Below are 13,572 nucleotides of genomic sequence, written 5' to 3' on the forward strand. Positions count from 1 at the left end.
TTTCATATGTAAATCTGTTGGTTACATAATGCCCCGTCTGTGACTGTTAATTGCATTGGTTACCTATCCCAATCGATAAAAATGAGAACAACGAAGCGTGGCACCATCATGGGTATTCCTTATCCCTCAGAAAAATTTTCGACTTCCTTCCAATCGACGCCAGGAAAACTGTGACAGTAGCGCTCATAATTTCTCGCTTAGACTACTGCAACGGCCTTCTCGCAGGGGTAAAAAAGAACACGCTATCAAAACTTCAAAGTGTGCTTCACTCCGCCGCACGATTGGTACTCAAGTTACCTCGCAGAGCCTCTATCTCTGCAGCCCTCCGTTCCTTACACTGGTTGCCTCTCCATAAAAGAATTCTTTTTAAAATACTGATCATTGCCTTCCGTACCTTCAACAAAATCGGCCCTAAATACCTCTCCAGACGCTTTCCCCATTACACCCCCAGTCGCTCCCTCCGCTCGTCCCTTGACAATCTCATCCTCCCTGCCAAATACAACCTGAAGACTAAGGGCGGCAAAACCTTAAGCTCTCTGGCCACGAAAGCATGGAACAGCCTGCCCAAAACTCTCAGACAACAGACTCTTGAAAAACCCTTCAGAAAGCTCTTAAAGACCTGGATTTTCAACCTCTCCGATGACTACTCCAAAGCGGCCATCTAAACCCCCCTTCAACCCTAGGACTGGTCACTCAGGATCTTCAGCGCCACGATGCTCCCTCCGGAGCGAACGTCGCGCTCTACAAATAACCTCACAAATATCACAAATATCACAAAATATCCTTGCTTTGGAACCTCAATCAACTGCAATACAGCCTTTGGGTGAAGGTCGTAGAATTCAAACCGTATCAGGGCAGACTGAGGTGATACGCTGACATCTTGCTTACCTTGTCTAAACCAGACTCTTCATTGTTATTGGTGATGTTCTTGATCCATTAACATTTGGAATTTTCTGGTTATGGAATAAACTGGAGGCAATGTGGGGCACTGCCGATGTCGCTTACTGCCACTAAGGCTAAGGCATGGCTAGGCACTTAACCTTGTCAATGAGTGCCCATAGTCATCAAATACCTAGAAATATGTTTGAAAAGAGGTCTCGGACGGATGATCAATTGTATTGTATTGTATTGTATTGTAAGGGGTGCTTATAGAGCGCACTGACACCACGGGTTTTCTGGCGCAATCAATCAATCAAAGCCATTTTTACAGCGCGCCTGTGCCCAAAACCCAGGCGTCCCGGCGCTAAAAGCAGACTCGGCCACTACTATCTATACTTGATCAAAGAGCCAAGTTTTTAAATCCCTTCAGAAACCAAATTCAGATGGAGTACAATCTGACTCCTCTTCTGGCCAAAATCATAAAACGACTTTGTAATATGGTTCCATTTCAAATTAACAATGTGTGGCTGGATTCAGACCATTAAAATGACAGTCACATTAAAATATAATCAGGTGCTCAGGAGCAGGGGGAACCATTGCCTGCCCAAATCGACTCCGATATTAAATTGTACATCTGGAAGAGGAAACGCAGACGAAAACCTCACAAACTAACAGCAAACACCGTATGTTTGGATCCCTGCTTCCCACACATGTCAACATATGACATGGTGCACCACCTCTCAAAACTAGATTGCTTCTTGTGCGGGATCCATCCTTATTGGAGGCTACTAAGTGCAACATCCTTGAATACTGGAAAGACGTCCTTTAGATTTATTCATGCAATCACTGCCGCCGTATATTCAACTCCATTGGTACACCATTCTGAACTCATTTGGCACAATGTGGGTCTATGAGTGGACTGGAAGTCTCATGTCTGGATCAGGTGGTTGAGGATGGGGTTACTCTGTGGAGCAGTTATATAATAAAGGCTCACTCATGTCTTTCCACGATCTTTGTTCAGAATCTGATTCCTGTGACTCCTACCACTGGCAAAGTCCAAGTTCCCACTACTTAAGGTACCGCCCTGGCACACAGCCAAGCATCAAACTTTTCTGATCTATATAAGCTGAGTCTATTCACAGGTCGAGTGTCTGGCATGTATAATGCCCTTATTGATGAACTGTTCTCCAACTTCACTATAAATGTCTCTCCCCTATTCTGCTAAACACAGTTGAATATGGAATACTCTCCAGGAAGACTAGTCCTCTCTTTCCCTGGATCATAAACTGTGAGAGAATTAAAGTTGAAATTCTGCTACTGTAAATACTATACTATTGGTTTTCTTACTGAAAATATGGAGAGCCTCTCGGGTACTCGACTCCAATTGTGGGAGGTGTCGTGGCCAAGGAGACTGTAGTCTGAAGCACGTGCTTTGGGAACTCCTGAAAATACAACTGTACTGGTCACGAGTATGGGATAGATTGTCACAGTTTGGAGAGAACATGCCCCAATCTCAGAGCTCTTGAACCTGCTGCAAAATGTCACTGGTTCAGCAGGTTTGTTAGTCTGAGGACACTACAGGCTAGCCAGCTTACTTGCTGCAGGAAAAATCTGTATTCTGAGGAACAGGTCACTTTGCCCATAGCAGAGGAGTGGCAGATAGATATTCAGAAGATAAACCCATGCAAAGAGTGTTTATAAAATGAGAGACTAACGAGGTGTGGCTTCCCTTTACCAGAGGCCTTCACAGTGATAGGCATTAGCGTCCCTACTTGCTGTCCTACTGCTCTATGCTGGATATTTCTAGTCCCTAAATAGGGCTCAGCGTTTACCTTTCAGATATTATGTCCCACCCCAATGACCTAGCTAAGACAAGGGAAGCTCTACCCAGCATTCTAGTCATATACTTAAGTCTAATGATACAGAGCCGTATAAAATGCAGGCATACAGAATGCAGCAATGTCAAAATCCCAGTATGGAATTAATTCGGCAATATTGCCTCCCCAATTGGAATGGTGACAGCAGCAGCATCAACATCCCAATCTGGGATGCATATGGCAGTATTGCCTCCCCAGTTGGGATGGTGGCTGTAGCAACGCCAAAATCCCAATATGGGATGAATACATCAGTAGTGCCTCTCCAGTTGGAATGGTGACTGCAGCAACATCAAAATTCCAATCTGGGATGAATTTGGCAGTATTGCCTCCCCAGTTTAAATGGTGGCTGCAGCAACATCAAAATCCAAATCTGGAACGAATTTGGCAGTATTGCCTCCCCAGCTGGAATGGTGGCTGCAGCGACCTCAAAAACCCAATCTGGAATGAATTCTGCAGTATTGCCTCCCCAGCTGGAATGGTGACCACAGCAACGCCAAAATCCCAATCTGGGATGCATATGGCAGTATTTCCTCCCCAGTTAAAATGGTGATGCTGCCCTCAGCAACGGCAAAATCCCAATCTGGGATGAATTCTGCAGTATTGCCTCCCCAGCTGGAGTGGTGACCACAGCAACGCCAAAATCCCAATCTGGGATGAATTGTGACCACGGCAATGCCAATATACCAATCTGGGATGCATATGGCAGTATTGCCTCCCCAGTTGGAATGGTGACCACAGCAACGCCAAGATCCCAATCTGGGATGAATTCGGCAGTATTGCCTCCCCAGTTGGAATGGTGACCGCAGCAATGCCAAAATCCCAATCTGGGATGCATATGCCAGTATTGCCTCCCCAGTTAAAATGGTGATGCTGCCCATAGCAACGCCAAAATCCCAATCTGGGATGAATTTGGCAGTATTGCTTCCCCAGTTGGAATGGTGACCTCAGCAACGCCGAGATCCCAATCTGGGATGAATTCGGCAGTATTGCCCCCCTAATTCGAATGGTGACCACAGCAATGCCAATATACCAATCGGGGATGCATATGGCAGTATTGCCTCCCCAGTTGGAATGGTGACCGCAGCAACACCAAGATCCCAATCTGGGATGCATATGCCAGTATTGTCTCCCCAGTTCGAATGGTGATGCTGCCCTCAGAAACGGCAAAATCCCAATCTGGGATGAATTTGACAGTATTGCTTCTCCAGTTGGAATGGTGACCGCAGCAACGCCAAGATCCCAATCTGGGATTAATTCAGCAGAATTGCCCCCCTAGTTGAAATGGTGACCGCAGCAATGCCAATATACCAATATGGGATGCATATGGGAGTATTGCCCCCCCAGTTGGAATGGTGATGCTACTGACTACCCGACACACCTAGATGGCTTTTACTCTCTACCTGCTCACACAATGATCCTGACTCGTCACCATACGCCCACCAATATACATATCAGGGACTTAGGCGACATATTGAACATGGGCCCTGCCATATCATGGCAGATGGCAATAATACCTACAACCTGGGCAGGGGTAGGTGTAGAGGTTGACCTATAGAGAATGACCTGTTCAATTTGAACATCCAAGACCACGGCGAGACCATAATAGGTGCTGTTGGCAGGTGCTCCGTCCTGATGATGGTATGACTACAGACGGGCGCTCCTCCCGGGTCCTGCTATAAGCTACTAGCAACACATAACCAGTGTTTTTTACTCGTGGGTCTGTGAGTATACAGACACCACTCACCAAACTACACACCTTAGCGCATGTGTTGACAATCACAGTTCACATGGTATACTTTTGCCACTCCCTCACATTACACACCTTCGTACTTGGTCCTGACGAAAGCCCCACCGCATTTTATGGGGCTGAAACATGTAGACCTATTTTCAGGGACAACAAGGAGCATTTTTTCTCCACAGTCGCCCGTCCATCCCATTTTAACCTTATCCTGGGCCGCTAAGAATAAAGTTTAATTAGTAAGGATTCACAGAGATTTTTTTAACTATCACCACTTCCTTCACATATTACACAACACCAGCTCCGCTGTAACCACGCGTTGCAGCACAACCGGGTGGTATTCGACTACGCGATTGGGACCACAATGATGAAGCATGCCACCAACTAAGTTGTTGGGTGAGGGGTCTTTCAACAAAACTTAGGGTTTCTTGGCCCTGATATACAAGTGAGCCATCCTCTTGCAGTGGGTTTGTCCACATTGTTTGTTTATTACTTATCCTGGGGATGGTGATGTACCCCTACATTATCCTTGCTCTCTCCTTGTTTATCCACAATTTGACATATCAACATAACTTAATTTAGTTCATGCCAACAGCGGCTCAATGGTTCATACTGAATACAGAGACTATGGGAGCTCCTTCGGGGTGTCTGTAACAGAACTCCACTCTGGGGGTCTTGTATGGTTCTTAGAAGGGATGCACTTGTAGTAAGCCAGAGAAGATATCAGTTACTTTAGTGAACCACAGTGTTAAGTAATAACAAAAACTGCTTATCTGACTTTTTGTAAGTTCTGACCTTCTCACTACACCTATTAGGAAATAAAACGACATATAAACAATCAGACAAGAGGTTTTTCTTCTTAGGCAAGCCCAAATTGTAAAGAGTGAGCCATGTGCTGTTATACTGTACCACAGCTGTACCCATGCTGCTTTAAAGATGTAGATGTTTGCTGTGGACTGCCCAACATGTTCATATATTAAGTATATGACAACTAACATGCAAAGTTGGATGACTGAGAGCAAAGAACTATACATATGTTCCTTGAGGAGCCAAAAGGGCCAACAGAGCAAGGAGCAGCACGTAATATAGCATTATGCCACTGCACGTAACATAGCACTAACTGACTGCTGAATTTTTATCACCTCCTTTACAATTTGTGGAAAAGAGAGGGACATGAACTCTCCTCTTTTATCCATCCACAGAAAGAATGCTTATTCCATCCAGGAGGCACACCAACTACATTAGACTCATTGTCTGGAAACAAACAAATAGTGGTGATGCCAATGAGTTGTTGAGTTTCCATTTTGGAGGTAAACCATTCATCTCTTCAGGTGGGGTGCCAGTATACTGCATATACTGCGACCCAAAGACCAGATCTGGTGCTCAAGAACACATGTACATGATTGATTCTTACGTCTTTGTTTGGCAGTGAGAACGTCAAACAGGTCTACTGTTAATAATATACATAGATGAGGCTTTGGGGGCACTCCTTTCAGCCAGGGGCTTTCTTTGACAAGTCGCTTTCAGCCACTGGCCTTTCTCAATCGTGTTGTGATTAAGCCCAGTGGAGTACTCATCTCTCACCTAATGCTATTGGCTGTTTGGGAGTATCCTTCCCCCCACATTTGAGCGCATGAATTGAACGTGCTCTCTCTGTTCAATCCTAATGACTCCACTTGTTGTATCTCGTCCTAATGTGCTAATGCTGCATACTTGAGTACATTGTTCACAGACCTATTGGCTTTGCCAATGCATGTTATCTGCTGATGTAAACAAATGTTGTGGTTTATCTTCATGGATCTAAGGTATTTTGCGTGAAAGGGGTGAGAGGATGACATTTAGTGCCAACACAATAGTCTTGCGCTCTAAGATCTTTACATGTAGACGCTGTTCAAGGGCTCCGTTGGAGCACCCTAAAGGTACTTAAAGGAATCCATAGTGATAGATAATTCAGACAGTGAGACATGCAGTTCCTGGAACCACCCTAAAAAGTGTAAGCGCACCATCTACAGCACTGGGACCAGAAGGGCTAATTTCTATCTTCCTAATGATACAGTGATTCAATTGCATTCTGCCAGGGCCACATGAATTTAAGATGGAATGGTCCTAACATCCTCTGGAGGTGTAACTGTGCATTCAGGAATGCACTCCAACCTGCCTGATTACCACAAACCTCTATCAGCAACTGCAACAGTGTGTCTAAAACAACTGTAGTGAAAGAGGTACGTTGAGTTGAAATCATGTGAGATTTTGGCACAATGACCAAGACGTCTAGGTAGGACTGCAAATAAAGCACAGAGTGGAGGAAATAGATTGCTTCCTGGGAGAATGAGACATTTTCACTGATCTAGGCGTGGACACATATGAGTAAAAGAACATCAGATCCAGGCCGAAACCACCACATTGGTGAATATTGGAGGCCAAAAAAGGTACCCATTTATTGATTTGTATTTACTATCTTTATGTGGTGTGTTTATAAAGAATGAACCTATCCGGGAGAGCATAGGAGATCTGATTTAGATAACATGAACCATATGCAGGATTTGCAGAGGTGTTCAGGGACATTTACATCGCAAGAGCATGCAAATTACATCAAAGTGTAGTGGGAGTTAAGGGGGGCGAAAGAAGATTAGACTCTGAGTGGGAGGAAGACGAAGAAATATTGTTCTTGAGAGGCTAGTGTTCCTTTCGCCACAAACCTGCCGAAACCCCCTGTGAGGCTGCCAGTATCAACAAATATGCCTTCCAGGAGTTAATAATGCCAAGCTACTTCAGTATCAGTCGAAAAAGAGGACATTCCCCAGATGTCTTACTTTGATAACTGTCTGGGAAGAAACAAAAGGAGCAGATGGTGTCTTGGACAGAATGTAGATCTTCATTCCCCTTGTTCACAGCAAAGAAGCATGAGAACCAGCCGAGCTGGCCACTGGATAAATGAAGGAAACAAGTCCTAAAGATCTGGTTTGTTTCAGAAGGTCCAGAGTCATTCAGTGCAAACAAGATGTCCACTGTGGGCATGGCCAGCTACACCAGGCCAGGCACAAGAAAGTCAAAGCTGTGGCATCCTGCCCAATGGCAAAGATGGCTTTTAAGGCAGAGGTGCAAAAGAAGCACATAAAGCCACATGACAACTTACCATAACGATTTGAGTTATAAACAGTATTAGGCATTGTTAGATAGAGTTATGAACGGACAGCTTGTTCATAGGGAGAGAAACAAGGAAACATACTTGTGTGAGCATGAAGGATATCCAACATTACACAGTTTTCTGCGATCAGCCGCGTTTACAAAATAACAATGTAATTGTTTTAACTTTAGTGCATATCACATTTTATGTTTTGTTCTACATAAAAAGAGAGATTTCAGAACCCATGCCACACATATATACTATAAAAAGAAGCATAATAAGTAATGCATGTTCCATTCTGAGGCAAACGTTGCTTAAGGCAGGTTTTATAAACAAAATAGTGCAATTTAATGTATTTGCTTCTGAAAGAATAAACAATTAAACTGAATGTGTACCATTATCTTTAAAAGCCTATTGATAATGTTTGAAAACAACCACCCAAAACACCAAGTATATTAATAAAAACAGGTTTGATTTTCAGTTTTAGTCAGCTTTTCGCCTTCCATTTTTGGTTGAAGAGAGAACCAAGAGTTATTTATCTTGATTATCAGTACAAATGATTCATCTGCCTAATTCACCACACTTTGGCAAACAATGGGCAGCCATCAAGCCCACAGTCCAAGTCCCTCAGTCGCTGTATCGCATAGTCCCAGGTACTAACTGCAAACCCGTAAGAAACTGATAGTTCGGGCATGGTACTTTACTAAATTTGCAATCTACGCATCATTCCCAGTTTTGAACCTTAGACTGGGGAATAATGAACTGGTTGAATGTTGTGGATGCTGTGTCCAGGTCTGCAAACTTGGTTGTCATGAAGCATTACCAAATAATTTTACCAGGCGAAAATGCATGGTGTCCTCAATTACCGGTCAAGTTAGAACTGAGATTCTGGTGCAGACCGGATTATGTAAAAGAATCAGAATTGCAGAGTCTTGGATTATGGCTTAAGTCTATAAAACTTAAGTTCAACCCTGATGTGTTTGATTGGTCTGATTTAAGTGTGTGTCCTGGCCTCGGCTCTCTGAACCTATCTCCTTTGGTACTGTGCTGTTTCTAGCTGAGGGATGTGGGGGAGGTGGGGCCTGTGTTTTATATTTATTTCACTGCTTTTGTCGTGTTTTGTACAGTAAGAAGATCCCAACAATTGCAAACATAATAGCTGGAAAGACCACATGCGCTAAAGCTATGTTGTCCTTTGCTCCATCAGCATCACTTCGAGAGTTAGGGCCTTCAGAGGGAGATAAGCCCACCACATTGTTAGCACTTAAATTGTCAACAGTGGGATTGCCTGCAAAATGCAACTGATAGTCCCTTATGTCCCCATCATCAAAAGTTTCAGAAGCGTCAACTGGATGAGTAGAGTTGGCTGCAACATCGCTTCGACTGCGAGAAACTCTTTCTTCCACACCAGTGCTTCTCCCCGTCGCTGAAGTTGGAGAGGAATAGTCATCTTCTTCTGGCTCATTGACTTTAGAATGCAGGGACTCTGTCTCGCATGAGTCGGCGCTTATCATAATTGGATCGTTTCTCACTGTAAACATGCTGGAGCTCGAATCACTGCTACTCGAATCTGGTGCATGTTGGTTAAACGGAGCATGTAGACGTCTTGGATCTTCTGCAGCCGGTGGTTGGCGACTGGATGGGGTACCACGTGAAGTGACATCAGTGCTTCCACTAAGGGCAAGCCGAGATTCATGCAGGGATGATGTGACAGATTCTTCACCACTTGCAGGATTCTGATCTGTACGTACTTGCGAGTTGAGGACACCTGGCTTACTAGGATATTCCTCCTCCTCTTCATTACTATCTCTGTTTACTTCTGACCTTGCTTCTTGCCTTTCATCCCTGCTATTTTTAGTGGCATTGCTTGGTGTTTCAATCCTCTTGGGTGGATTTTTTCCTCTAGTTTCCTTTAAAGATAAAATATATTGAAAATTTATATAAAACAAAAAATGGTTCTGAATCAGGCATGTCTAATCTAAACATCTACTATCTGGCAGACTACAATATATACAGTATAAAGTCATGTATGCCATTCCTTTTTATGTATGTAAAATTGACTCAAATCCAGTTATTATTTTTATCTTCTATTACAATCCTGTAGTGATACACAAAAATAGCTTTTTGCTGCTGTAATGTCACCCAGGGAAGGGGACACCCGTTCTCCCTGGCTCATTTAGGCTCTCAAAATACCTGTACGCAGCCGTAGATTGCTGGGCAGTATTAGTATCCCTTCTCCACACCCCTGAAGGAGGTAAGGGAAAGAAGGAGCTGTTCAGCATCACCATCTATTTCCTTTCCCTGCATGACTGTGCAAAACTGTGCCTGACAGGAAATTGTCTCTGTGCTGACAGCGGCTCAGCCAGAACTGCTGTAAGAACAAAGCTGTCTCTACTCCTGAACAGAGAGCAACACCCAGGACAGGAGTTTGAGTGAAGGGTCACTGGGAGGTAGGGTAGGGTTACAGGATGCCAGGTACTTTAATATATATTTGTCAATGCATTTGTACAGTAGCTAATGAGGAAGGGTGGCAGGAGGTCCAATATGTTTTTTGCATTGTTTTTATCCAAAAAGGGAGAAAGGACTCTCAGAGGGAATGCAGATCAGAACACCAAAGAGGACAGAGAGAGTTTAGGCAATGCTGTGCATAGATCCCACGGATGCATCCACCTCTGGCTAGCTGATCTATGACGTCACTTGGAACCCTGTGGACAAAGACAACCCTGTTAGTAACAGGTATTCTTCTATATCATACCCAAAGTTAAACGGTCACGTCTGGGGGGGCGATTGTTCGCCTATCAGGGCCTTAAGGTATTGAACTCATTACCGGAACAGCTGAGACACTGTCCCTCACCATTGATTTTCAGAAGACAGCAGAAAACACAGCTGTTCTGAGATGCTGGCTCTGCTGGTTGCCTGCCTGACCTTTAGCGTCGGAGCTGCGTGCTTTATGAACTCTTAAAATAAAATATATATTTTATAATGTCTATTTAATGTATTTGTTGGATTGCATATCTACACTAAACATTATAATACTATTATTTTTAAAGTCTAAAAATTCAGTTTATGCACCATTTTCAACAAAGAAACAAACTGGAAATTTTCTCCACCATTTGCTAGTGATTTCCCAGTTACCTAGGTCCCTTTCCAGTATATTATGTCCGCTCTTCCGATTTCCTTTCTTTCATTTCTTTTTCATAACATGTATTAAGGATAACAGTTCAATATAGGCATATAGTGACCTTGCCTTCAAGAAAATAGCGTTCATAACAAGAAGACAGTGTTGATAACAGTAATTGTGGGGTACAGAAATATTCATATGGTGGTGAAGCATAGAGTCGTTCTCCCATGAATCGCCTGGTTCATTACACTATAGAGAATGAAAACAAACGAAAGGAAAAGGAAGGGCGAAAAGAACTTGAGCATCAAACAATATAATCTTGGGGACCCCTATAGATGATCCCATGAGCCAAGCATTCTGGACCTTTTTGGCTGGTATGGTGTAGCTACATCCAATAGGGAGACCTGCTCTTCTACTCCAATGTAATACTGAAGTATTTCCAAATCCAGGTTTTGGAGACAACAGCTCTGTGAATCTGACTTCACATATACCAGCCCTAGCACAGCTGTAGAAGATTCAGGAAGAAGGGCATTACTAATAGGAAAGTGCCAAAGTACAAAACTGATGCACCTGACATTTCAAAAAGAATACATATGCCTTAGGTGACATACACAACATGAACAACATTCCCCACCCCAGTGTGCAAATCATGTCATAAATGCATTCAGGGTAGGACTAAGGAGGCATATGGGTTGGGATGAGGCGGGAGACCTAGGGGTTTATGGACACGGAGGATGACAAAGGGAGAAGAGGTGAGGAGGGAGCAGAGAGTGAAGGATATTTGCCCAGGACAGCAGAACCCTTGGAGACACAACACCACACAGTTATTGGAAGATGTCATGATGGACCTCCGAGGGCTCCAGGAAACTGGACCACAACATCTGGAACAGCTCTAGATTGTCCTGTAGTTTGTAAATAAGTCATTCGTAAGAGGCCAATTTGTACTTTATAATGAGTCATTCGTCATGTGTAGGTACCTTTTGGTGCAGCTACAAATCAATATTTGGAATGTTCAAAATGTATGCAGCGGTTTCGACAGAGTAATTAGAGAATCTGTTTTGCAGGGTGTCCACCCCTACTCTCCCACTGGAAAGCTGACCTGGACTGGTGCCTGCGGGCAGAAAAGATAGTCTACCAAAGTAGGGGCTGACCGAAGAAGTGGGAAAAGATCTGGAGAGCATAGCAAGTCTATAGGGGGTTTTGATGTTGATGGAGAGGATGGATGCAGGGTTTGGGTCTGGTTCAGGGGCGTAACACAGGCCCCCGCAGCCGCAATGGTGCGGGGGGACCGAGCTGCAGGGGGCCCCCTCAGCACTGTACTCAGGCCTGAGAGCTCTAGATTAAATCCAGAGTGGGAGGCCCCTCTGTCTACCTTGCAGGGGGACACCCTTAACTTTTGTTACGCCACTGGTCTTGTTCATGGGCCGTATAAGGGCTCTCGTAGTTTTTATTACTCTACTGCTCTATGAGGTTGGTCTACCATTTGTAATGTTGGTACAATTTTATTCAACATGTCCAGATGTGCATTCTTCTGTGCTGAGCATGTTTGCAATAAAAAGAATTGGAAAAAAAGAAAAAGGAAAATCTGTTTTGTCAGGGCACAGACTGATCAAAGTATTTATGGTATATTTCGCACCTTTACGTTTGCACAGACAAAGCAGTTGTCATCATTTATCCAAGTATTTATGACTGTAACTAGGAGAGTTTTATGTACCACTATTGCATCTTCTTTTTTTACTGTGTTTTAGTGTGATTTTAGGTGCTTGTCTGTGTCTTTGGTCAGGAACCTTGTTCTTGCTCCTGCCTCACAGCTTAATTTGGGCATTCATTGTCAGTTACACAACAACAATTGAAAAGAGGGTCTAAGGGCAGGTTTAACGACTAACCAGGTGCACGCCCCAAACTCAATATCAATACACCAGATTGTACCTAGTAGTCAAAAAAGTAAGTTATTCACCATGGATCACAAGACAAATACCATACAGATAACACCCGTGGGAACACACCATGCAAACTTTTATGTGATGTTGGCCGAGTAAGGGCTCAAGGACGTATGGAAAAAATTCCCATCAGAAGCCACTCTGTACTGCCCTCTTTTGCATCATTTGGGTTCTCCTCGCCCAGGAGACAAAACAAAACGGCCGGTCAGATGTTACCGTGACCGAAAAGGATGTGAGAGGGAAGTAATATATGATTTTCAAGTGTTGGGGTGGCGACTGGAAAAAGCAGTGTGAAGTGATAGGAGTGTAATGGTGAGGGTTGGTAAAATTAGGTGAACTGGGTAGAGGTCAACAGTTTATTAGTATCTCCCAGTCCCTAAGACTAAAAGGCAAGTGCAAGTGCGGGTTTGAAATAATACCACACTCAGTAGTGGTCAACATGTTTCTGCATTTAAAGAAAAAGTTTCAATGCATTCTTCAGCTCTAGAGTTCAATTTTCCTACTCTAGAGCGGTGCTCCTCATACCTGAGCCGCAGCCAGGTGGGGTGAAGCTCCTCAACCATCGCTTATGGGTGAGTGTTTGCAATGGAACTTCTTTCCCAGCATGTGCGACATTGGCGCCATTAAATTAATGTTTCACTTGATTAAGTATTCAAAAAAAACGCGGGAATATGACAAATTCATGTTCTTTTTTCTTGTTTGTTTTTCCTGTGGATCCAATGTCCTTGGTACGGTGCGATAACAGTACATGGTTGAGCACACAACCTGGGATTCTCAGGTGATATCTTTTAATTATTTTTCACAAAAAGCAGTAGTTTTGAAACAAAAGGTCCTGAAGAATGCATTGAAACTTTTTCTTTAAATGCAGAAACATGTTGACCACTACTGAG

The 13,572-nt window shown here is 43.7% G+C and overlaps 1 protein-coding gene across 4 annotated transcripts in view; it reads right to left on the minus strand.

Annotated features, from left to right (window-relative positions):
- Positions 1-7,800: 7,800 nt before the first annotated feature.
- The window catches only part of MAVS (mitochondrial antiviral signaling protein), a 156,040-nt gene continuing 150,268 nt past the window's right edge, over positions 7,801-13,572 (minus strand). For all 4 annotated transcript variants that reach the window (XM_086964284.1, XM_086964285.1, XM_086964283.1 and 1 more), the window contains one exon: positions 7,801-9,531. In XM_086964284.1, the coding sequence (XP_086820410.1) occupies positions 8,722-9,531 (810 nt within the window). In that variant the 3' untranslated portion in view covers positions 7,801-8,721. The remainder of the gene's footprint in view (positions 9,532-13,572) is intronic.

Source organism: Lissotriton vulgaris, chromosome 3_2 (assembly GCF_964263255.1).
Source record: "Lissotriton vulgaris chromosome 3_2, aLisVul1.2, whole genome shotgun sequence".
In the NCBI taxonomy this organism is placed as follows: Eukaryota; Metazoa; Chordata; class Amphibia; order Caudata; family Salamandridae; genus Lissotriton; species Lissotriton vulgaris.